Source organism: Theropithecus gelada, chromosome 6 (assembly GCF_003255815.1).
Source record: "Theropithecus gelada isolate Dixy chromosome 6, Tgel_1.0, whole genome shotgun sequence".
NCBI lineage: Eukaryota > Metazoa > Chordata > Mammalia > Primates > Cercopithecidae > Theropithecus > Theropithecus gelada.
The window spans coordinates 59416537-59442488 of NC_037673.1; the positions used below are offsets into that span (position 1 = coordinate 59416537).

Consider the following 25952-nt stretch of genomic DNA (forward strand, 5'->3'; position numbering starts at 1 on the left):
GGCCTAAAATTCTTCTCTTAATCTTCACCTTGTTAACCTTGTGTAGAGTATCTTCAATGACTCCATCAATTTCAGTCTTCAGTTCTGATGTATAATTTATTAGGCAGATAGGTTATGAACTTGATGTATTTTTGTTCTTTCTCAAGTCTAAAGCTAAAAATTCCCAGTTAATTTAAGTTGAGATATCAATGGACAGCACTGAACAGAAGTAAAAGTGTATAATCTTTAGGGAGTACTGGGTGGAGACAGGAAACTTGCATTTAAAGTTCTAGAAATGTCACTAATGAGCCTGCGACCTTAGAGAAGTCAGTTTATCTCCTTAACATCTTTTGGCCACAGTGTCTTGATCAATAAAACAAAATACTTAAACTATAGAGAATTGATATGAGTGTCTCCAAGGTGATAGGAAAATTATGTTTATTGTTAACTTATATGGACTCACAACTGAGAGAAAACTTATTTTAATGATAAAATGTAGAATAGTGATTAACTGTGGGAGCATTACTTGGCATACAGCACATGCATATTTGAACAAACGGATTTTTATAAATACAATGACGCGCTGAGCTCTTTATGGCAAGAATGAGATTGTTTTAAGGTATAGCTTTATAGACAATGATGTCCTCAACCAGTAAATGGAAACTACCAATCAAAGATGTCTATATTTGGAGAGAGGACTGATGATCTCTTAACTCAGCAAAAAGTTTGCCTAACCGCTCGTTATAAATTATAGTCTGTTAAATTTAATCTAAGCTGTGTTATCTCACTTCAGTGCCTTGCTCAAAATCAGTTTGATAGCTTTTCCTTCCTGTTTTTTCTTTTTGTATCAAAGAAGGAACTTTATTTATTTGTTTGTTTTTGAGATGGAATCTTGCTGTGTCACCCAGTCTGGAGTGCGGTGACACCATCTTGGCTCATTGCAACCTCCACCTCCTGGGTTCAAGCAATTCTCCTGCCTCAGCCTCCCTAGTAGCTGGGATTACAGGTGCCCGCCACCAAGCCCAGCTAATTTTTGTGTTTTTAGTAGAAATGGGGTTTCACCATGTTGGCCAGACTGGTCTCAAACTCCTGACCTCAGGTGATCCGCCTGCCTCGGCCTCCAAAAGTGCTGGGATTACAGGTGTGAGCCACCGCCCAGCCAGAGAAGGACCTTTAAAAGCAATAAGCGTAATTTATGCTGTTCCTTAGTGGGTTTTGTACAGACATGTATTTTTGTTTTTCAGCTAAGGAGACGTCAGAGGGTGATGGTGGCAGTAGTTGGTACCTCATAGCTGGGCACTGATCAGGTAGGGGTTGTCAATATTGTTTAGGATAATGTATAACTTTTCCTATTAGTGGGAGATTAGTCATGGGGGACTCTTGTATATACCAAACAGGCAAGAGACTTACTGCAGTTTATCAGTGCCATTTTACTAAAAACTCCCAGTAAGACAAAAATACTCAAGTTTTTTAGACTGATCTTCCTCTCACAGGTCTACCTCCCCTGTGTATTGTCTTGTTACATACTTTGTACTTCACCCATTTATTATTTGTTTCCCATTTATTTCTCTCCCCACTATAAGATATGCTTCACAAGGCTTGGGTTTTTTTTGTCTTTTTGGTTAATCGATGTATCTCAAGTGCCTAGAATAGTATCTGGCATTTGTAGGTGTTCAGTATGTATTTATTGAATGAATAAATATAGAAAAGCCTAATGATAAATCAAGTAAATATCAGAAAGGGGATTAGAGAGCACAGGATTAGAAAAAAGGGTGTTAGATATTCCCAGTGAAAAGTATTATTAAATTTTGTTGGCTTGATATGCTCCATTTCAGTATAGGAATATACTGAATAGACTGTTCATACATTCATTCATTCATTTTTTTTTTCAGCCATTCAGCACACTATTTACTCTAGCAGTGTTTTTTGTAGATATTTCTGTCTTTACTCTGATAAAATTTGTATTCCATATTGTTCTTGAACCTCTTTCTCTCACCTTTTCTGTCTTCTTCTGAGAAATCATAATTTCTGTTACTGCTTTGTTTAGTTGATCATCCATTTACTGAACATCCTTCACACTGTGCTAGGTAATGGCATTTATAGATGAGTAAGACATCATTCTTTCCTTTAAACAGTTCATGATTTGGAGATGAGACAGAAGTAAACAAGCAAGTAAGTACAGTAATAGGAGTGTGTACTATGCAGAACAGTAGCATGGAGGAAGGAGCGCTTTCCTGTCTACAGCAGGTAAAGATTTCCAGAGGAGCTGATGTCTACCATGAACAGCAACTTTAGTGATATGTGCCCATTCACGGCCATTTTAAAAAGCATACATAAAAGTAGACAGAATTGTATGATGAACCCCCATCTAGCCATCATCCAGCTTTAACAATGATCAATTTCATTTCATCTTACCTCCCATATACTTCTCTAGTTACATTGATAGAAGATCTAGAAGCTTGGTCAGATACAGAATTTTTTTTTTTTTTTTGGCAAGCAGCCTTTCTTTTAAGATTTTGGTTTCTCAAAATAATAAACTGTTCATTTCTTTAAGTTTTCTAATATGCTCAGTTTCCCATTTTGATTATCGTAGAACTCTTCCCTGGTCTTCACAGAAATTAATTTTTTTCTTGTCTTTGGCATATTGTCTTTCTCTAATTTGCTTTTGACTCTGGGCAGTTTAACAATTTGCTTGTATTTCCTATCCATGATTCCCCAGTGATATATTTTCTGCCTCTTATTCTTCTCTTTGTAGACTTGGGCTGTATAGATCATGATTCTTTTTTTGAGACATGGTCTCACTCTGTTTGCCCAGACTGGTGTGCAGTGGTGTGAACATGGCTCATTGCAGCCTCAACCTCCTGGGCTCAAGTCATCCTCCTACCTCAGCTTCTTTTTGAGAAGTCTCGCTCTGTTTCCCAGGCTGGAGTGCAATGGCATGATCTTGGCTCACTGCAACCTCTGCCTCCTGCCACCTCAGCTTCTTGAGTAGCTGGGACCATAGGTGCATGCCACCACACCTGACTAAGGTATTTATTTTTATTTATTTTTTATTTTTTGTAGAGATGGGGTCTTGCCATGTTGCCCAGACTGCCAGGCTGGTCTTGAACTCCTAGGCTCAAGTAATTCTCCTGCCTCTGCCTCCCAAAGTGGTGGGATTACAGACATGAGCCACTACACCCAATCTGAATATTTGTTCTTATCTGAAATGTGGAATTATGCAGTGAATCAGTAGGTGATTTTATTCCTCTCTTCCTGTCACTCTTGTCTGTTCTTGCTCTATGGTTTCTCAGTCTCCTTTATACTAGACATTGCCTTTATTATTATATTTTAAAAAATTGCTTCATATTTACCTTGACTAGAACTCAAAAACATTCATGTCTTTACCTCAAATTTTCTTTTGGTAGAGTGGTGCAATATTTATAGAAGTAGAAGCAGTGCTGTAAGGAAGTTCTTAGGTGTCATATTTTGCCTCAAGGTGAGGTTTTCATTTTTATGTTTTGAATTTCATCTTCGTTGCATTGCATTACTCTCTTGGCTCCTATTCATTTCTTTCCCTCAGGAGCTCAGCATTCTTTGTCCTATCCTCCTGAACCCTGTAATCCCTGTTACATTTCCAGATGGTTGTCTTGCTCAAATGGTCATTGAGAATTCTAAAGTTCCTCACTTCCCCCAACCCTCCTTGAGGGAAAAGGAACATACTCTTTGGAATGTGGTACTTCTTACCATCAGGTGGCAGGCACTGCACACTATTCAATGTATTTCATTTTATTTTATTTTTTCGATATGGAGTTTCACTGTTGTTACCCAGGCTGAAGTACAATGGTGTGATCTCAGCTCACTGCAACCTCCGCCTCCTGGGTTCAGGCGATTCTCCTGCCTCAGCCTCTCGAGTAGCTGGGATTACAGGCGAGCGCCACCACGCCTAGCTAATTCTTGCATTTTCAGTAGAGACGGGGTTTCACCATGTTTGTCAGGCTGGTCTTGAACTCCTGACCTCGGTGATCTACCCGCCCCAGCCTCCTAAAGTGGTGGGATTACAGGTGTGAGCCACCATGCCTGGCCAGTTCAAATTATTTTTACAGCTTTAGGAATGATAGAAACAATAGTACATTATCTGGTAAAGAAACAAGTTGATGTGGGAACTGGTAAGGAGAAGACTTAGAAGTGAAAGTAAAGATAAAATTGCTAACAAATACAAATGTATTTTCCTTTTATGTGATGCAAGTGTACACAATATATAGAAGTGTATATAATAGGTAAAGCTTAATGGAAAGTAAATAATACATTAGACTGTTTTGGTTAGTTAGATTTTTCCAAGACCGTTTAAGTATTTTAAACTATCGTCTTTATAAACACCAAATAGTAAGAACATTAAGTACCTAATAGATATATGACTATTTGGAGCTATACTGCTATTTGAGAATAAACAAAACATAAAACCCCTGCTGTTTGATTGTAAAACGCAAAGTCCCCTGGGTGAGGAAAATTGACTCTTGGTAAACGCTGCCTTCACAAATCCAGATAATATGACAAAACTATTGCTTACCGGCTGGTCGTGGTGGCTCATGCCTGTAATCCCAGCACTTTGGGAGGCCAAGGCGGGTGGATCACCAGAGTTCAGGAGTTCAAGACCAGCCTGGTCAACATGATGAAACCCGATCTCTACTGAAAACACAAAAATTAGCTGGGTGGTGGGTACTTGTAATCCCAGCTACTTGGGAGGCTGAGGCAGGAGAATTGCTTGACCCCGGGAGGTGGAGCTCGCAGTGAGCTCAGATCGTGCCATAGTATTCCAGCCTGTGCGACAAGAACAAGACTCTGTCTCAAAACAAACAAGCAAACAAAAAAACTATTGCTTACCTACTTGTGCTACTGAAGAATAGGTTTGTAAACTTTCTCTCCTGAACTTTCATGAGAGTGCAGTTATTAACTATATTACCTACTTCTTGATATGTGCTTAACAAGAGAAATACATAATGATTTGCAGCTCTTCAGAAGTTGGGATGAATTTGGAGAAAGGAAGAGAAATAAAGCAAATATCTAATTCCTGTGGAAATTTAAGCAGATGTAAAATGAAAACTCTTGGCCTTAAAAAATGTATTTTTTCATTATTAAAGTGTGTCGACTATAAGAATGATAACCCCTGGAGCTTTCTTAACACAACTATTGTTTATGATTTGATGTATTTACTGCTTGTCTATTTGTAGGTGTTTGTATTTTGTGTAGTGTTAAATATATATATTTTATATTGTAATTTTTATTTTATATATATATATATATTCCTCTAGTTACAAAACAGACTAAATTAAGAGTATTTTTAAGTTGTGATTGGCTTAAGCAGGTTTAAACTTGTAGTTCCAAATGCACTTCTTTTTTCTTTCTGTTTTTTTTTTTTTTTTTTTTGATACAGAGTTTTGCTCTTGTTGCCCAGGCTAGAACGCAATGGCGCGATCTCGGCTCACTGCAACTTCTGCCTCCCGGGTTCAAGCGATTCTCCTGCCTTAGCCTTCCCAGTAGCTGGGATTACAGGTGCCCACCACCACACCTGGCTCATTTTTTGTATTTTCAGTAGAGACAGAGTTTCGCCACATTGATCAGACAGGTCTCGAGCTCCTTGCCTCAGGTGATCCACATGCCTCGGCATGCCAAAGTGCTAGGATTACAGGTGTGAGCCACCACGCCCTCCAGATGCATTTCTAACAAGCAGGAGTTTGCACGTTTTTTGAAAACTCCAAGCAGAAGTTTGTAGGTCTTTTGAAACTCTTGAGTAGATTTGATATTTTAGGAGTAGGGAAGAGAAAGAAAGCAAATAGCTCCTCTCTTTGATGTCACATATATTTTGTTGCGCGTTTTTTCCTCCCAAACAAACCAGTTTTTGACAGTCTGCATGAAGTGTCATTGGGCAGGTGTTCCCAGCCCTCAGACCATGGACCAGTATCAGTCAGTCCATGGCCTGCTAGGAAACGGGCCACACTGGAGGAGGTGAGCAGTGGGTGGCAAGTGAGCATTACCTGAGGTCCACCTCCTGTCAGATCAGCAGCAGCATTAGATCCTCACAAAAGCGCAAACCCTGTTGTGAACTGCACATGCATAGGATCTAGGTTGCATACTACTTAGATAATCTCACTAATGCCTGATGATCTGCGGTGGAACAGTTTCCTCAAGAAATCTTCCTCCCCTGCCCTTTACCCCTTCCCCACTGCCCCACCCCTTCTATGGAAAAATTGTCTTCCATGAAACCAGTCCCTGGTACCAAAAATGTTGGGGACTGTTGTCATAGGGAAAGCATCAGTAGCCCTGGTGGTTCTTTTAGCTGAAGGTATTTGGGAAATACATGGAAGCATCTTTAGTCAGTCTGTGTGAAGTGTTAATAACGTATAGTGCGCAGGGACAGAGAGGCTAAACAACCTGTAATGCATGCACAGAAAAGAATTTCTTGTCCAAACTGCCAAAGACTTCTGCTGAGAAACTGAAATGAATCCAGATGTTGCAGTACTCATTTGAATCCAGATGTTGTAATACACAGTAGCATCTTTGGAACCTCCTTGTCTTATGCCAAAAGTCTTAACATTCTTTCATCTTGCTTTAATTTCTTGATCTTTTTGGCCCTGAGTTAACATCAATTGTTGTTGAAACTATAGACACTTTTTTTTTTTTTTTTTTAAAGAGACAGGGTCTCATTATGTTACCCAGGCTGATCTCGAACTCCTGAGCTCAAGTGATCCTCCCACCTTGGCCTCCTAAAGTGCGAGATTACGGGCATGAGCCACCACTCCTGGCCTATATAAGTCACATTTTATTTATTTATTTTTTCGAGATGGAGTCTCACTCTGTCACCCAGGCTGGAGTGCCATGGCGCGATCTCAGCTCACTGCCCACTCCACCTCCCAGGTTCAAGGGATTCTACTGTCTCAGCCTCCTGAGTAGCTCGGATTACAGATGCATGCCACCACGCCTGGCTAATTTTTGTATTGTTAGTAGAGACGGAGTTTCACCGTGTTGGTCAGACTGGTCTTGAACTCATGACCTCGTGATCCACCCGCCTCAATCTCCCAAAGTGCTGGGATTAGAAGCGTGAGCCCCCACACCTGGCTATAAGTCACATTTTAAAAAAATTAAAAAAATTTTTTTTTTAGAGACAGAGTCTCACTTTGTCGCCTGGGCTAGAGTGCAGTGGCACAATCGTAGCTCACTGCAGGTCAGACTTCTGGGCTCCTCCACACTCAGCCTCCTGAGTAGCTAGCTGGGACTACAGGTTTGTGCCACTACTGCTGACTGAATTTGTTGTTTTTTCTTTTTTGTAGAGTTGAGGTCTCACTATTTTACCCAGGCTGGCCTTGAACTCCTGGGCTGAAGCTGTCCTCCCACCTAAACTCCCAAAGTGCCGAGATTACGCTTGAGCCACTGCACATGGCAATCTCTTGTGGATTTTGACGTTTACATAGTCAAAGCACTTAAAAAAACCAGCTTATTGAGCTGTAATTTACAGTCCGTGTAATTCGCCCAGTGAAAAAAGTACAATTCAGTGGTTTTTAGTATATTCACAGAGTTGTGCAACCATCATTACAGTCAGTTTTAGAACATTTTCATCGTCCCAAATAGCAGTTGCTCCACATTTTCCCCCAATCCCCTAGCCTAGGGAACGACTTACCTACTTTTTTTGTGTTATAAATTTGCCTGTTCTTCATATTTCATATAAATGGGAATCATGCAACTTGTGGTTTTATGTGACAGGCTTCTTCCACTTAGGGTGATATTTTCAAGGCTCATTCATGTTTTACTATGTTACAGGATTTCATTCCTTTTTAACTGAAATAATACTTCATTGTATGGAAATACCACATTTTATTTTATTTATTTTAATTTAATTTTAGTTTTTGAGACAGAGTCTCACTGTGTGGCCCAGGCTGGAGTACAGTGGCATGATCTTGGCTCACTGCAACCTCCGCCTCCTGGATTCCAGTGATTCTCATGCCTTGGCCTCCCGAGTAGCTGGAATTACAGGCACACATCACCACGCCTGGCTGATTTTCGTGTGTGGGTGTGGGTGTGTGTGTATATATATATATATGTGTGTGTGTGTGTGTGTGTATATGTATGTATTTTTTTTTTTTTTTTTGAGACAGAGTCTCACTTTGTCGTCCAGGCTGCAGTGCAGTGGTGTGATCTCGGCTCACTGAAATCTCTGCCTCCCGGGTTCAAGTGATTCTTCTGCCTCAGCCTCCTGAGTAGCTGGGAGTACAGGCACATGCCGTCATGCCCAGCTAATTTTTTGTATTTTTAGTAGAGTTGGGGTTTCACCGTGTTAGCCAGGCTGGTCTCGATCTCCTGACCTCGTGATCTGCCTGCCTCAGCCTCCTGAAGTGCTGGGATTACAGGCATGAGCCACTGCGCCTGGCCTGATTTTTGTATTTTTAGTAGAGATGGGGTTTCACCATGTTGGCCAAGCTGGTCTTGAACTCTGGACCTTAGGGGATCTGCCCACCTTGATCTCCCAAAGTGCTGGGATTATAGGTGTGAGTCACTGCACCTGGCTGAAATACGCATTTTATTTACCCATTCATCACATGATGGATATTTGAGTTGTCAGTTTTTGTCTACTATGAATAATGTTGCAGTGAATATCTGTGTATGAGTTTTTGTATGGACATATTCATGTCTCTTGAGTATATGTCCAAAGGTAGAATTGTTATGTTGTATGTTAGTCTGTGTTTAACATTTTAAGGATCTGCCGTACTTCCAAAGTGGCCACTTTACATTCGCACCAGCAATGCCTGAGGGTTGCAGTTTCTCCTTACTGATGCCTCATTATCTTTTTTTAAAAAGCTGGACACCATTGATTGGATCATTATCTTTTTGATTATTGCAGTAGTAGTGCGTGTGATACCGTGTTTTTTTTTTTTTTTAATTTAAATTTAAATTGTTTTAATACAGATGGAGTTTTGCCATGTTGCCCAGGTTGGTCTTGAACTCCTGAGGCTCAAGCAGTCCATCAGCCTTGGCCTCCAAAAGTGCTGGGATTATAGGCGTGAGCCACCTTGTCCAGCCTCATTGTGGTTTTGATTTGTGTTGCCATAATTGCTAATGATGTTGAGCATCTTTTCATATACTTACTGACCATTTTTGCACCTTCTTTAACCACCTTTTAAAATCCTTTGCCTATTTTTAAATTGGGTTATTTATCTTTTTATTATTGGGTTGTATAAAAGTTCTTTATGTATTCTGGATTCAATTCCCTTATCAGGTATATGGTTGGCAAGTATTTTCTCTCCTTCTGTGGGTTGTCTTCACTTTCGTGATAGCGTCATTTGGTGAAGTTTTAATTTTTATTTTTTTGAGATCTTGCTCTGTCACCCAGGCTGGAGTGCAGTGACACAATCATGGCTCACTGTAGCCTCAACCTCCTGGGCTCAAGTGATCCTTCTGCCTCAGCTTCCTGAGTAGCTGGGACATTAAGTATGTGCCATCATGCCTGGCTAATTTAAATTTTTTGTAGCGACAGGTTCTTGCTGTGTTCACTAAACTGGTCATAAACACCTGGGCTCAAGTGATCCTACTCTCTTCGCCTCCCAAAGTGTTGGGATTGCAGGTGTGAGCCACTGCATCTGGCCAAAATCTTTTATTTAAAAAAAGAAGATAGGCCGGGCGTGGTGGCTTACACCTGTAATTCCAGCACTTGGGGAGGCCAAGGTGGGTGGATCACGAGGTCGGGAGTTCGAAACCAGCCTGGCCAACATAGTGAAACCCCATCTCTATTAAAAATACAAAAATTAGCTAGGCGTGGTGGTGCACCCCGTAGTCCCATCTACTCAGGAGGCTGAGGCAGGAGAATCACTTGAACCCGGGTGGCGGAGGTTGCAAGTGAGCTGAGATTGCGCCACTGTACTCCAGCCTGGGCAACAGAGTGAGACCCTGTCTCAAAAAAAAAAAAAAAAGTACAGCCAGCTCTCCATGCTTTTTTTTTTTTTTTAATACTTTAAGTTCTAGGGTACATGTGGATAACATGCAGGTTTGTTACATATGTATACTCGTGCCATGTTGGCGTGCTGCACCCATCAACTCGTCATTTACATCAGGTATAACTCCCAATGCAATCCTTCCCCCCTCCCCCCTCCCCATGATAGGCCCCTGTGTATGATGTTCCCCTTCCCGAGTCCAAGTGATCTCATTGTTCAGTTCCCACCTATGAGTGAGAACATGCGTTGTTTGGTTTTCTGTTCTTGTGATAGTTTGCTGAGAATGATGGTTTCCAGCTGCATCCATGTCCCTACAAAGGACACAAACTCATCCTTTTTTATGGCTGCATAGTATTCCATGGTGTATATGTGCCACATTTTCTTAATCCAGTCTGTCACTGATGGACATTTGGGTTGATTCCAAGTCTTTGCTATTGTGAATAATGCCACAATAAACATACGTGTGCATGTGTCTTTATAGCAGCATGATTTATAATCCTTTGGGTATATCCCCAGTAATGGGATGGCTGGGTCATATGGTACTTCTAGTTCTAGATCCTTGAGGAATCGCCATACTGTTTTCCATAATGGTTGAACTAGTTTACAATCCCACCAACAGTGTAAAAGTGTTCCTATTTCTCCACATCCTCTCCAGCACCTGTTGTTTCCTGACTTTTTAAGGATTGCCATTCTAACTGGTGTGAGATGGTATCTCATTGTGGTTTTGATTTGCATTTCTCTGATGGCCAGTGATGAGCATTTTTTCATGTGTCTGTTGGCTGTATGAATGTCTTATTTTGAGAAATGTCTGTTCATATCCTTTGCCCACTTTTTGATGGGGTTGTTTTTTTCTTGTAAATTTGTTTGAGTTCTTTGTAGGTTCTGGATATTAGCCCTTTGTCAGATGAGTAGATTGCAAAAATTTTCTCCCATTCTGTAGGTTGCCTGTTCTCTCTGATGGTAGTTTCTTTGCTGTGCAGAAGCTCTTTAGTTTAATTAGATCCCATTTGTCAATTTTGGCTTTAGTTGCCCTTGCTTTTGGTGTTTTAGACATGAAGTCCTTGCCCATGCCTGTATCCTGAATGGTATTACCTAGGTTTTCTTCTAGGGTTTTTATGGTATTAGGTCTAACATTTAAGTCTCTAATTTGCAGGTTCTGCATATGCAGGTTTAACCAATGTCATGTTGAAAATATTCAAAAAGATTAACATAAATAGTAGAACAACAACAAAATACAGTATAGCAACTATTTACATAGCATTTATATTAGGTATTATAAGTAATCTAGAGGTGAGTTAAAGTATATGGAAGGATATGCATGTATTATATGAAAATACTACTATGTCATTTAATATAGGGGACCTGGGCATCCTTGGATTTTTGCATCTGCAGGTAGTCCTGGAACCAGTCCCCCCTCATATACTGAGGGAGAACTGTATAGGCATTTACACACAGCTATAAAAGTCCGTCTAATCTACATCTCATTCTGACTACATCTCGGAAGTTTTGGTATACTGTGTCTCCATTTTCATTCATTTCAAAATATTTTCTCATTTCCCTGTGATTTATTTGAGTTGTTGGTTATATAGGAGCGACTTTTTTCATTTCCACATATTTGTGAAGTTTTTGTATGTCTCTGTTATTGATTATGATCAGAGAACATATTTGTATGATTTCAGTTCTTTTAAATTTACTGAGGCTTGTTTTGTGGCCTAGCATATGGTCTGTCCTGGAGAATGTTCCATGTGTACTTGAGAAAAATATGTGTATTTTTCTTTTGTTGAGTGGAATATTCTGTAAATGTCTTTTGGGTCTTGTTTGTGAGTAATGTGGTTCTAGGCTTGTATTTCCTTGTTGATCATCTTCTTAGTGTTCTGTTATTGGAAATGGAGTATTAAAGTCTCCAAATGTTATTGTAACTCAGAATCCCAGCTTTAAAATGCATTTAAAATTTTTTCCCTTCTTAATCTTTTTATTTTATTTTTTATTTTTTATTTTTATTTTTGAGACAGAGTCTTCCTCTGTCACCCATGCTGGAGTGCAGTGGCACAATCTTATATCACTGCAGCCTTGACCTCCAGGGCTCAAGCAGTCCTCTCACCTCAGCCTCCCAAGTAGCTGGGACCACAGGCATGTGCCAGCCACCACATCTGACTAATCTTTTGTATTTTTAGTAGAGGTGGGTTTTTGCCATATTACCGAGGCTGGTCTTGAACTCCTGAGCTCAGGCGAACTGCTCACCTCAGCCTCCCAACATGCTGGGATTACAGGTATGAGCTACCATGCCAGGCCCCTTAATCTCAGAAAGTAGTCTAGCAATGTATTTAATTTAATTTAATTTAATTATTTATTTTTATTTTTATTTTTATTTTTGAGAGAGAGCCTTGCTTTGTCGCCAGGCTGGAGTGCAGTAGTGCATTCTCGGCTCACTGCAACCTCTGCCTCCCCGGTTCAAGCGATTCCCCTGCCTCAGCCTCCCAAGTAGCTGGGATTACAGGCATGCACCACCACGTCCAGCTAATTTTTTGAATTTTAGTAGAAATGGGGTTTCACTATGTTAGCCAGGCTGTTCTTGAACTCCTGACCTCAGGTGATTCTCCCACCTCAGCCTCCAAAAGTGCTGGGATTAAAGGTGTGAGCCACGGGAGCCACTGTGCCCGACCTTATTTTGTATTTTGAGACAGTCTCCTCTGTCACCCAGGCTGCAGTGCGGTGGTGCGCTTTCCCCACTGCAACTTCCACCACCTGGGTTCAAGTGATTCTTTTGCCTCAACCTCCTGAGGAGCTGGGACTACAGGCACATGGCACGGTATGCCTGGCTAATTTTTTCCATTTTTAGTAGAGATGGGGTTTGCTATGTTGGCTAGGCTAGTCTTGAACTCCTAGCCCCAAGTAATCCTCCCACCTCGACCTCCCAAAGTGCTGGCATTACAGGTGTGAGCTACCACATCTGGGCCTTACAGTATATTTTAAAACTCTTCATTTTCCTTCCTTTCCCACCAGGCATTCCTGTGTACAGTACTCATCTAACTGTGCACTTGCTTAGAAATTCCAGGAGTTTTTTTTTTTGAGACGAAGTCTTGCTCTGTCACCCAGGTTGGAGTGCAGTGGTGTGATCTCGGCTCACTGCAGTCTCTACCTCCTGAGTTCAAGCGATTTTTCCAGGGGCTAACTTTAAAACAAATGAGACATAGGGACTCAGCTGTGGAATTCTCCTGCTTAGGAAGAGTTACAGATGGTCTACCACCACCAGGCTGAAATCAAGATGATGCCAGCTATACCACCAGCTTACTCAAGATAGCCATTAGCAAGGTGTGCAGAGCAGACGCAGTGGCTCACACTTGTATTCCCAGCACTTTGGGAGGCTGAGGTAGGTGAATTACTTGAGGCCAGGAGTTTGAAACCAGCCTGGCCATCATGCGAAACCCCAGCTCTATTAAAAATACAAAAGTTAGCCAGGCTTGGTGGCGCACACGTGTAATCGCAGCTACTTGGGTGGCTGAGGCACAAGAATCGCTTGAGCCCAGGAGGCAGAGGTTGCAGTGAGCTCAGATTGCGCCACTGCACTCCAGCCTGGGTGACAGAGCAAGACAGGGTGACATGTATGTGAGTCTTCTCACATACATACATACATATGGCATGCGGACCTGTACCCTCCTGCACCTCTCCCGTGTGTTTCTTATACCAAGTTTTTCTTCTTAAACCCCTTCGCTCAGTGCAAAAAAACCAAAATGATTCCTCTGAGGCTTGAGCTGGGCTCTTTTCCCATTTACTAACATTTAAGTAAAAGCTGCTTTCCTTTTACCGCACCATACTTTGACTTACCACACCATACTTTGACGGCCAAATTTGTGTTGAGTACTTTATTTATCCTGGTGTGGTACCTCTGCTCTTTGAGCAAGCTGTTGTGGGCATGATAGAGGCTCACTATTCTTTGCCTGCTGCCCTGTGGTGGAGCTTCTGACCCAGGAGTAGTGCCTGGATGGAAGAAGAGAGCCCTGGACCTCTAGCTGTGTTTGCCTGGTATAGAACTTCTACAGCATATAGCTGGGGGTGTGTGAGAAATGCTGGCTAGCTGGCTACCCATCTGGGGGAGAGACCATAGCCCTTGGCTGGGAGTTAGGGTGACAGAAAGCCCCGTGTTCTTGGCTGTATGTCCCTGGAGTAGAGCTTTCTCACATTGTGGGGCAGGGCTGGGTTTGTGGCTAAAAAACCACAGATTCTTAACTGTTCCTATCAAGATTTAGTAGTATTTGTCACATAGATGTTTCTGTATTTGCTGTATGAGCTTAAGACATTTTCCAGAGACTTTGAGCCTTTTATAATTTTCACCAGTTAGGGTTGTATCCCTGAGGAGAGGGTCTGTGGAGCTACTCATGCCATCATTCCAAAAATATTCTTTCTCTTCTGATTCTTTTAAACTGGAAGTTAGTCCCAATCTTGATTAGATGAATGTTGACCATTTTTGATGTTTCAGAGGCGAGGCTGTGGGCTGCATATTTCATCATATCAGGAGGCACTTAAGGTCAAGTTGTATTGCTGTTGTTGATAACTGAATTTATTCTCTTGGTTAAGCTGGTGACTGATGATGGATTTATTTATTTTAAAGGTTTGTTTCTTCATTACAATTAGCAAGTAATCTGTGGAGTGATACTTGGACACACTGGGAACACATTCTGTTCCCCAACAACTGTTCTTTCATTTAATGGTTTTAACATAGGTTATTTACCCATGCCTGAATAAATTATTTCACTGTGGGAACCCTTTTTATTTTGAAACACTCTTCAGTTTTTACTCTAATTTTGAAACCTTTTTGTTTTTTTTTTTTAGAGTCAGTCTACTTAATGTGTTGGCATTTAGTAGACTTGCTGAGATTATTGTATGTGTGAAATGCCCTGAAACTAATGACAAACACAGATAATACAAATATTCTAAAGAAAATTGTTATGTATGGCTGAAATTAAAGTCACTGCAGGTCTGAGAAATCTGTTAGTGGCAGGCAAAGATGCTGAGTTTTCTTTTGTTTGCTTGCTTCTTTTAATGAGCATTTTTATGTTTCCAACTACAGGCACATTTGTATACCTTTGGGCTTTGGGTTTTTACCCATTTAGATGAACCACTCATATTGGTTCTGTGTGGGAGATATACTCTGGATGCCAACTGGTATGGCAGAAACGTACCTTTCACAATTTGTTTTAACAATAAGAATAACTTGCGGCCGGGCGCGGTGGCTCACGCCTGTAATCCCAGCACTTTGGGAGGCTGAGGTGGGTGGATCATGAGGTCATGAGATCGAGACCATCCTGGCTACCACGGTGAAACCCCTCTACTAAAAATATAAAAAAATTAGCTGGGCGTGGTGGCAGGCGCCTGTAGTCCCAGCTACTCGGGAGGCTGAGGCAGGAGAATGGTGTGAACCCGGGAGGCGGAGCTTGCAGTGAGCTGAGATCCGGCCACTGCACTCCAGCCTGGGCGACAGAGCGAGACTCTGTCTCAAAAAAACAAAAACAAAAAAAAACAAAAACAAAAAAAGCATAGCTTCCTCTGCCTCTCTCCCCAGTAGCCCATAGATTTTGGGTAGACAACAGAGACTGTTCTGATTCTTATCCTAACAACTACTGCAGTGTCTGGCACAAAATAGATGCCCCAAAACTGTATGAACTGAGCTCTTCCGCCTGAGACTGGATGGACTTCTTAGGAGCAAGCGCCAAAGCAAGGGGATAACCTGGATGGGGCAGGTACTGGAAGGAGGCAGGGATGGGAAACTCTAGCAGATTCCACTAGAACAGGAAAAATGATGAGGATAAGGATTGCTTTGCTGTGTGCGTTTATGTTCTCCACACAGTCTTTGCTCTAGGGAAAAATTGCTTTGAGGGTTGATAGTAGTCAGTGATTTTTTTAGTAGTAGCCCAAAGCAAGGCTGTGACTTTTATCTTTATTTCTTTGGTGGAGGGGTGAGATGAGTATGAGTTCTGGTAGAGCTTTTCTCCATTCATCTGTTGACATCAATATATTTATATTGTTCCTATCCTGTGTCTATTTTTATACCTATATGAAAAGTCTAGACATCTTATTTTGCCCCATTTGTTCCTGCCCTTTTCTCCAACTTCATTTTCTGCCACTTTCCCTGTTTCCCACTAAGTGTCAGTCATATTGGCCTTCTTAAGTTTGTTTCTGATCCCAAGGCCTTTTTTCTAGTTGTTTTCCCTATCTGAACTCTGCCTTCTAATCTTTGCATGGGTTTCTCTTGTCGTTCATGTCTGTCATAAGTGTCACTTCTCAGAAGCTTTCCCTGAATACCCAATCTAAAGTGACACACTCAGTTGCAGTTGATCTTTTTTTTGTTTGTGTTTTTGAGACAGGGTTTCACTGTTTCCCAGGCTGGAGTGCAGTGGCATGATCACAGCTCACTGTATCCTGGACCTCCCTGGGCTCAGGTGATCCTCCCACCTTAGCCTCCTTAGTAGCTGGGACTACAAGTGCACACTACCACACCTGGGTAATTTTTGTACTTTCTGTAGAGACGGGATTTTACTCTGTTGCCCAGGTGGGTCTTGACATCCTGGGCTCAGGCGATCTGTCCGCCTCAGCCTCCCAAAGTACTGGGATTAACAGGTGTGAGCCACCACACCTGGCCATGAGATGTGCTTTAAGTGTAAAAGATACACAGGATTTTGAAGATTTAGTATTAAAAGTAAAATATCTCAATATATTTTAAAAATATTGGTTACATGTTGCAGTGAAAACATTTTGGATATATTGAGTCAAATACACTATTAGGCCAGGTGCAGTGGCTTACGCCTGTAATCCCAGAACTTCAGGAGGCCGAGGTGGGCAGATCATTTGAGGTCAGGAGTTTGAGACCACCCTGGCCAGTATGGCGAAACCCAGTTTCTACTAAAAATAAAAAAATTAGCTGGACATGGTGGCTCGCGCCTGTAATCGCAGCTACTTGGGAGGCTAAGGCAGGATAATTGCTTGAACCCGGGAGGCAGAGGTTGCAGTGAGCTGAGATTGCATCACTGCACTCTAGCCTAGGCAACAGAGTGAGACTCTGTCTCAAAAAAAAAAAAATATATATGTGTGTGTGTGTGTGTGTGTGTATATATATATATAAAAATCAGAGCGGCTGTAGTAAAATACATATATAATATATTAAGATTAATTTTACATATTTCTTTTTACTACTTAACGTGGCTGCTAGAAAATATAAAATTAGGCCAGATACTATGGCTCATGCCTGTAATCACAACACTTTGGGAGGGATTGCTTGAGCCTAGAAGTTCGAGACCAGCCGGAGCAACAAAGTGAGACCTTGTCTCTACAAAAAATATAAAAATAAAAAAAAATTAGCTGGGCCTGGTGGTACAGGCCTGTGTTCCAGTTACTTAGGAGGCTGAGGTGGAGGGATCACTTGAGGTCGAGGCTGCTGTGAGCAGTGATCACATCACTGTATTACAGCCTGGGCGACAGAAATTTAAAATCTTAATCTGGACTAGGCATGGTGGCTCACTCCTGTAATCCCAGCACTTTGGGAGGCCAAGGACCTGGCAGGTGGAGGTTGTAGTGAGCCAAGATTGTGCCAGTGCACTCCAGCCTGGGCAACAAAGCAAGACTCTATCTCAAAAAAAAAAAAAAATCTTAATCTGGCTAGGCATGGTGGCTCACGCCTGTAATCCAGCACTTTGGGAGGCCGAGGCAGTTGGATCACCTCAGGTCAGGAGTTTGAGACCAACCTGGCCAACATGGTGAAACCCTGTCGCTACTAAAAATACAAAAATTAGCTGGGCTTGTTGGTGTGCACCTGTAATCCCAAATACCGGGGAGGCTGAGACCAGAGAATCACTTGAACCTGGGAGGTGGAGTGAGTTTGAGGTTGTGTGCTATTGCACTCCAGTTTGGGTGACAGAGTGAGACTCCGTCTCAAAAACGAAATCAAAATCAAATCAAATCTTAATGCAACTCTATTACTAACTGTTGGTATTTTTCAGATTCTAGTTATTGGGCCCTTCTTAAGATGGTACAGTGAAATTTTTGTGGTTTTGATTAGCCCTGCTTTACTTACATAGGTTTTGAAATGGTTAATTTTCCCTAAAAGATAATCTAGGTCAGATTTCTTGTTGAATCAGCATTTGGGATCTTGCCATTTCACTGCAATTTAATTATAATTATTTTAACAAAGAAATCCATTTGCTTTGGCTATGTTCTTTATAGGCTAATAACTTTCAGACTTTTACTGTCTGGAACATTCTTCAGTCATAGAGTTAGCCATTATCACTAAGCTATATCAATACAGTACAAAGCTATTCCCTGTCACCCCTGCACTGAGAACGATTTATTTTCTGTCAGCATTTTCAGCTTTCAGTTTTAATCCTTATGTTTTGTACGTGTATATTGTGAATAACTATACATACTTGCTAAGTATAGAATTGTGTATACAATTTTGGGGGTAATTAGAAACAGAAGCCTGGAGAATTCAACAAATTCAAGAAATTGTGTGTTTGTTGAATGGCTTCAGCTACGTGGTATAGGATTAGATGACCCAGCCCTTAAGATCCTTTCTGACTTAGGTTTTAGATTTTTGTTTAATAGGTCAGTTTGGCTTTTTTCTCCATAGCATTTCATTTTGCGTGTTTCTTAAAATGATTTGGACGTGTACCACTGGTGGCATGTAAGATGATGTTGGAGAGTACTTTACAAATGAGTCAAAGCAACTCTTTTTCGGTTTTCTTTTGTTCCTTCTGATTTTGTCAAGGATAAAGTTAGGTGATACTTGCTACATGGTTTAATACTTTTATAACACTTATTAGTCTCCTTTTTAAAACGAAGACAGAAGGCATTATGCTTAGTCTTGGGCACATAATGATACTTACTTAGAATTTAGAAACTTTGAAGTTTGTGTGTGTGTCTCACCTCCCTCAATTTATTATCTTCCATTTATAGAACAATGAGAGTTTCCTTTAAGAATAAATTGATTTAAGCAAAAATAATTTGATTATGAATTTTAAGGAAGAGTGTGGATATACTTAGAAAAGATAGAAAGGCAGAACATGAAGGAGTAGATGAATAGGAGTAATTCAGTACATGAAAGCTTTTTGTCTCCATTTATTTTACTGTTAATTTTTTATTGTAATATACACATTCAAGTATATTAACTTATCATTGCCAGGTTTCCATGGATCTCAATAGTGCCAGCACTGTTGTTCTTCAGGTCTTAACACAGGCCACCAGTCAGGATACTGCTGTGTTAAAACCAGCCGAGGAGCAGCTGAAGCAGTGGGAGACACAGCCAGGTTTCTATTCAGTGTTGCTGGTAAGTTGTTCTAAAATTGTTTGCTTTTCTTTTTAATAAAATGAGACAACATTAATTTGTTTTAAAAACCTAGTTTTATTGGTAGTTTAGTGAAATAGATTCAAATGTTTGGCTGCTGATGCCTTTGCCATTATTTTATTACTTTATGGCTTCTTAAGGGTGTTAAAGAAATATTTATTGATAAATATAAAAATAAGAAAGGTATGTGTAGCATCTGCTCAGAAGGCAAAACCGTGATGATTTTCAGTTTTAGTATGTTGAAAGTATCTACCATCAGGACTGGAGGTGGCACTCTTTCATGTTTTGTCTTTATCCCTACCCCAGGTAATTTATGTTGTCATAGTTGTTTAGGTCTCCACATTGCAGCATCAGTGTCAGGTGTACTGTGTATTTCACTTTAAAATGTTTTCTTTTCTCATCTAAAAATTTCCTTCTCTTGACACATCTGATGCTTTCTTGGGTGTAATAGGAAGTAGTATAATTAATTAACAATATGCGCTTTAAACAAACCTTTGTTGGAGTTTAAAGTTTTTGACTAATTAATCAAAATTATTTTCTCAATGCCAGAATGAAAGAAGTATTTTTGTGTTGAAGACCTTCCTTATACTTTTCTTCTAAGAAATTGAGAATTCTGATTAGTGTTTGAGGCTTAGCTTCTGGTCAGGGCAACAAAAGCTCCCACTTGGGTTAAAAATTGACTCATTATTTGTGACCGGGTCATAGAATCAGAGCAAAATTGTTTATTATATCTTGCAAAATAATATAAGTGGTAGTAGTTGTCATATATATTTTAACTTGTTGGCTAAAAAAGTTTGAGTTGTTTGTTAAATTGAAGAAGATATTGGTCGTGACTGTAAGGGAAATTGTTTAAAGTCAGACTTGTTATTCTGAATATAACAAAAATTTGGCTGTTTGGCTCAGTAACAGAATGGTAAAAAAAAAAAAAAATACTGATTTTAAAAGATAGTAAAGAAAACATCTTATTCTTTATGTAATCCTAGCACTTTGGGAGGCCAAGGCGGGTGGATCACCTGAGATCAGGCGTTCAAGATCAGCCTGGCCAACATGGCAAAACCCGTCTTGGCTAAAAATACAAAAATTAGCCGGACGTGGTGGCGCATCCCTGTAATCCCAGCTATTTGGGAGGTTGAGGAAGGAGAATTGATTGAACCTGGGAGGTGGAGGTAGCAGTGAGCCAAGATTGTGCCACTGCACTCCAGTCTGTGCAACGGGAGTGAGACTCCATCTCAAAAAAAACACAAAAACTTATAAATGTTTTTCTATAGCAAAGGACATACTTCCACGTCATTTTTGGCTTTGAGATTTTCCTGTACAAGGTTTGAGAGGTCACCTCTGGGAATTTGAGTTATTTTTGGTCTGAGACATAGTATAATTATAACATTATTATTATTTGGATTAACATAATGAATACTTTTTTGGAGTAATGGTTAATTTTGAGTTGAGATGATTCACATCACATGTAGTTTTATCTGTCTTTTTTTTTTTTTTGAGACAGAGTTTCACTCTTGTTGCCCAGGATGGAGTGCAATGGTGTGATCTCAGCTCGCTGCATCCTCTCCCTCCCGGGTTCAAGCGATTCTCCTGCCTCAGCCTCCCAAGTAGCTGGGATTACAGGCATGTGCCACCATGCCTGGCTAATTTGTATATTTTTATAGAAACAGGGTTTCTCAATGTTGGTCAGGCTGGTCTCAAACTCTTGACCTCAGGTGATCTGCCCTCCTCGGCCTCCCAAAGTGTTGCTATTACAGGCGTGAGCCACTGTGCCCAGCTCCTTTTTTTTTTTTTTTGAGACAGAGTTTTGCTCTTGTTGCCCAGGCTGGAGTGCAGTGGCGTGATCTCAGCTCACTGCAACCTCCGCCTCCTGGATTCAAACAACTCTCCTGCCTCAGTCTACTGAGTAGCTGGGATTACAGGTGTGCACCACCACGCCCAGCTAATTTTTCGTATTTTTAGTAGAGACGGGGTTTCATCATGTTGGCCAGGCTGGTCTCGAACTCCTGACCTCAAGGTGATTCACCTGTCGCAGCCTCCCAAAGTGTATGGATTACAAGTGTGAACCACCACGCCCGGCCGCTTTGTGTCTCTTAAAAGTGTTCTGCTATCAAACTTTTTTTTTTTTTTTTTTTGAGACAGAGTCTAGCTGTCACCAGGATGTTGCGCAGTGGTGTGATCTCAGCTCACTGCAACATCCACTTCCCTGGGTCAAGTGATTCTCCTGCCTTGGCCTCCTGAGTAGCTGGGATTACAGGCATGCACCACCATGCCCAGCTAATTTTTGTATTTTTAGTAGAATTGGGGTTTCACCATGTTGGCCAGGATGGTCTCGATCTCGTGAGCTTGTGATTCGCCTGCCTCAGCCTCCCAAAGTGCTGGAATTACAGGCGTGAGCCACCATGCACAGCTTTATCAAGCTTATTTACAAGCATAATTGTTTTGATAAGGAGGATACTATGAAATAGTTTTATTTCATAGCATGTATTAACAACCCTGGGGCCTTGATTGCTTAGAATCTTTGAATCTGTGCTGTAGTGGGCCTACTTTTTCTAATTTGGAAGTTATATATTTTATTGAATATGTGTGGGGCTATGGTTTTCATTTGAAAAATAGTTAGGTTTGCTTTTTCTGAATTTAATTTTTTTACTAGCGGAATTTTCAAACACACCTAAAAGCACAATAGTACAATTACTCTCTGCTTGTCTGTTACTCAGCTTAAACAGTTAACATACAACTGAGCAGGTATACTTTCTTACATTAATTGTAGAACTGTATATACTTCATAAATGTGGATATGATATATGTAGTGATAGAATGTAAACAAATTTAATTAAAAGATCTGTCCAGGCCAGGCGTGGTGGTTCATGCCTATAATCCCAGCACTTTGGGAGGCCCAGGCGAGTGGATCACCTGAGGTCAGGAGGTTGAGACTAGCCTGGCCAACATGGTGAAACCCTGTCTTTACAAAAAAAAAAAAAAAAATACAAAGTATCAGCTGGGCTTGGTGGCAGGCACCTGTAACCCCAGCTACTTGGGAGGCAGAGGCAGGAGAATTGCTTGAACCTGGGAGGCGGAGGTTGCAGTGAGCCAAGATCGTGTCATTGCACTCCAGCCTGGGAGACAAGAGCCAAACTCTGTCTCAAAAAAAAAGACCTGTTCATACTTTATTGTGGGTACATTAATTATACTTTTTACTTATTCCATGTTAATTCTAATATTATGTTTTTTATTTATAGAATATTTTCACAAACCACACTTTGGATATAAATGTAAGGTGGCTTGCTGTACTGTATTTTAAACATGGAATTGATCGCTACTGGAGACGTGTAGCACCTCAGTAAGTTCGATCACTTCCTCTATTCCTTGGGTGTAATCCTTCCCAAATTCAGGAAGGTGTAAGAATGTACTTGTTTATGTAAAAAAATGTGTTAGCACTTCTGCAGCACATATAACTAAAATTGGAGCAATATAGAGATTAGCATGGTCTCTGTGCAAGGATGATTTGTGAAGTGTTTGATATTTTAAAAAATGCCAAAAAAGTGTTTACTGAATAAATGTTCTATTTAGTTAATGACAAATCAACAGCTATATTATTGTTTTCTTCATGGTTTTGGGTGTGTGTGTGTGAGTGTGTCATGTTGGCCCTCTGCTTGCAAGGATCATGCTGAGTGAGTCATGTTGAACAAAAGCCCTTATTTTTAGTCCTACGCATGTTAAAAGGCTGAGGCAGGAGGATTGCTTGAGCCCAGGAGTTTGAGACCAGCCTGGGCAACATGGAGAGATCCCATCTCAAGAAAAAAGAAACAGAAATGTAAGGTTAGGATTTGGGGAAAAAAGCCATTCAGAAGGAAATCCCGGGTCAACTCTGAACCAGCTGGGTGTAATTTCTGGGTCTTATGCATTCTTTCTCTGTGGTGGGAATGGATTAGTATACATTTGTAATCACATTAGTATTCAGTTATAACTGTTTTATGTACCTTGTTAACAGATTTCTCTTAGTAGTTAATTTTACATGTTATATAATCAGTGGAAAATCATTGTAGACATGACCCTGGGATTTGTTTGATATAAAATACGGTACTGAATTTTGCCTAAGAAGCATCATAATCTGTGTTTTCCAGTAGATGGCACTATAGCTCTGTAAATTCTTAAAGCCATAAGGCTTTTCTCAGTCTGAATACTTCAAAATGCATATAAAACATGTCCTTGAATAATATTGGGAACAAGAAGAATATTTTCAGGCTGCGCTTAGGATACTATATTAAGATTTAAAGCAAACATGTCTTCTTTTTTTTTTTTTGAGACAGAGTCTTGCTCTGTCGCCCAGGTTAGAGTGCAATGGTGCGATCTCAGCTCACTGCAAGCTCCGCCTCCCGGGTTCACACCATTCTCCTGCCTCAGCCTTCCGAGTAGCTGGGGCTATAGGTGCCTGCCACAGCACCTGGCTAATTTTTTATATTTTTAGTAGCGCCGAGGTTTCCCCATGTTAGCCAGGATGGTCTCGATCTCCTGACCTTGTGATCCGCCTGCCTCGACCTCCCAAAGTGCTGGGATTACAGGCGTGTGCCACTGTGCCCGGCCGGATTAATTCTTTAGATAGGATTAATTCATAATTTCGGGGAGAAATTTGGTAGGAGGTGATGAGAAAGTGTGCATTATTGGTTTATAGGCAGTGGCCCAGCAGCACTTTTCTACTGCTTTGTCCAATTAAATTTTGCATGTCTCTTAAGATTCATTTTGTTTTACTGGTTATATAAAGGATATAGTTATAAATGATTGTCTTGGGTGGTCGCAGTGGCTCACTCCTGTAATCCCAGCACTTTAGGAGGTCGAGGTGGGCAGATCACTTGAGGTCACGAGTTTGAGACTAGCCTGGCCAACATGGTGAAACCCCACCCCTACTAAAAATACAAAAATTAGCCAGGTGTGGTGGTGGATGCCTGTAATCCCAGTTGCTCGGGAGGGTGACACAGGAGACTCACTTGAACCCAGGAGGTAGAGGTTGCAGTGAGCCAAGAACGTGCCACTGCACTCCAGCCTGGGCGACAGAGTGAGACTATATCTCAAAAGACAGACAGATGGAGAGAGAGAGAGAGAGAGAGAGAGAGAGGTGTGTGTGTGTATATATATATATGAACATACTTAGAAATATATATATATATAAATGATTATTTTGAAGGTAAAGTAAATTATTAAATATTTCAGGCTTCACTTTTACATAATGAATTAGAACCTGGACTTTTGCTTAAATTTAAAAAGTTATGAGAGAATTTATGCAGTATTTGATAGTTAAATCCCAAGCTGTCTCTTTTAGTATATATTGAGATAAAAGCTGAAAAGGAGATGAATGTATTTAGAAAGGGGGAGCATGGGTGGCAGATTAGTAATTGAACTTATAAACTTGAGACTTTTTAAAAATATGCTTGTTTCTGTACTTACCTGTTTCATTTTGTATAGATCCTACTCTTAACTGTTTTCACAGAATGAGAATTAACTAACAAGCTTGTTACCGTTACCATATACATTGCAATTTATCTGGGTCCTAATTAATTAAATACTATCCAGTTTCTGCTTGGAACATACTTTGAATTCATCTAATGATAACATGCATAAAATTAAAGGTGGAATGTAAATTATTATTAGAGAATTGTTAAAGATGTGAATTTTCTTCAGGTTAATGGCTTATTTCTTTAATATATATACAATCCCTGACTTACGGTGGTTTGATTTAATGATTTTTTTTTTTTTACTTCACTATGATGCAAAAGCAGTATGTATGTATTCAGTAGAAACTGTACTTCAAGTGCCCATACAACCATTCTGTTTTTCACTTTCAGTACAGTATTTTTCATTTTCAGTACAGTGTTAATAAATTAACATGAGATATTTACTACTTTATTATAAAATAGGCTTTGTGTTGGATGCTTTTGCCCGGCCGTAGGCTAATGTAAGTGTTCTGAGCATGTTTGAGGTAGGTTAGGCTAAGATACGATGTTCAGTAGGTTAGATATAAAATAAATCTTTGACTTACAATATTTTTTATTTACTGTGGGTTTATCAGGAGGTAACCCCATCGTAAGTCAGGAGCATCTGTGTATTTTTTTGCATGATCTATTTTGATAGCTAGTCATTATACACTTTTTTTTGTTGTTGTTGTTGAGATGGAGTCTCACTCTGTCGCCCAGGTTGGAGTGCAGTGGCACAATCTCGGCTCACTGCAAGCTTCGCCTCCTGGGTTCACGCCATTCTCCTGCCTCAGCCTCCTGAGTAGCTGGGACTACAGGCGCCCGCCACCACACCTGGCTAATTTTTTGTATTTTTAGTAGAGACGGAGTTTCACTGTGTTAGCCAGGATGATCTCGATCTCCTGACCTCGTGATCCACCCGCCTCAGCCTCCGAAAGTGCTGGGATTACAGGCGTGAGCCACCACGCCTGGCCCATTATACACTTTTATTGTAGTTAGAGTTATGCAAACTGATGAACCTGGCTCCTTGGCATAGAAGAAAAGTTCAATTACAAGTGTAAAGCAAAATATTGTAGGAGAACACATTATGTCGGGTTTGATAGTAGAAGGAAACTATTAAAGTTGGAAAGTATAGCACAATCATAAAAGGATTAGAGAGATATTTTTAATGACCTGAATGTTTATGTTAATCTTGTTTTCTCATTTATTAACTTTGAGTAA

General features: G+C 40.5%; 1 protein-coding gene and 1 pseudogene across 3 annotated transcripts in view; both read left to right on the forward strand.

Moving 5' to 3' along the window:
- Positions 1–25952, forward strand: part of IPO11 (importin 11) — a 238648-nt gene that overhangs the window by 17779 nt on the left and 194917 nt on the right. For all 3 annotated transcript variants that reach the window (XM_025389459.1, XM_025389458.1, XM_025389457.1), the window contains exons 2-3: positions 19108–19251; positions 22503–22603. In XM_025389459.1, coding sequence (XP_025245244.1) covers positions 19114–19251; positions 22503–22603 — 239 coding nt within the window. In that variant the 5' untranslated portion in view covers positions 19108–19113. The remainder of the gene's footprint in view (positions 1–19107; positions 19252–22502; positions 22604–25952) is intronic.
- On the forward strand, positions 22692–22790 carry LOC112627223 (annotated as a pseudogene).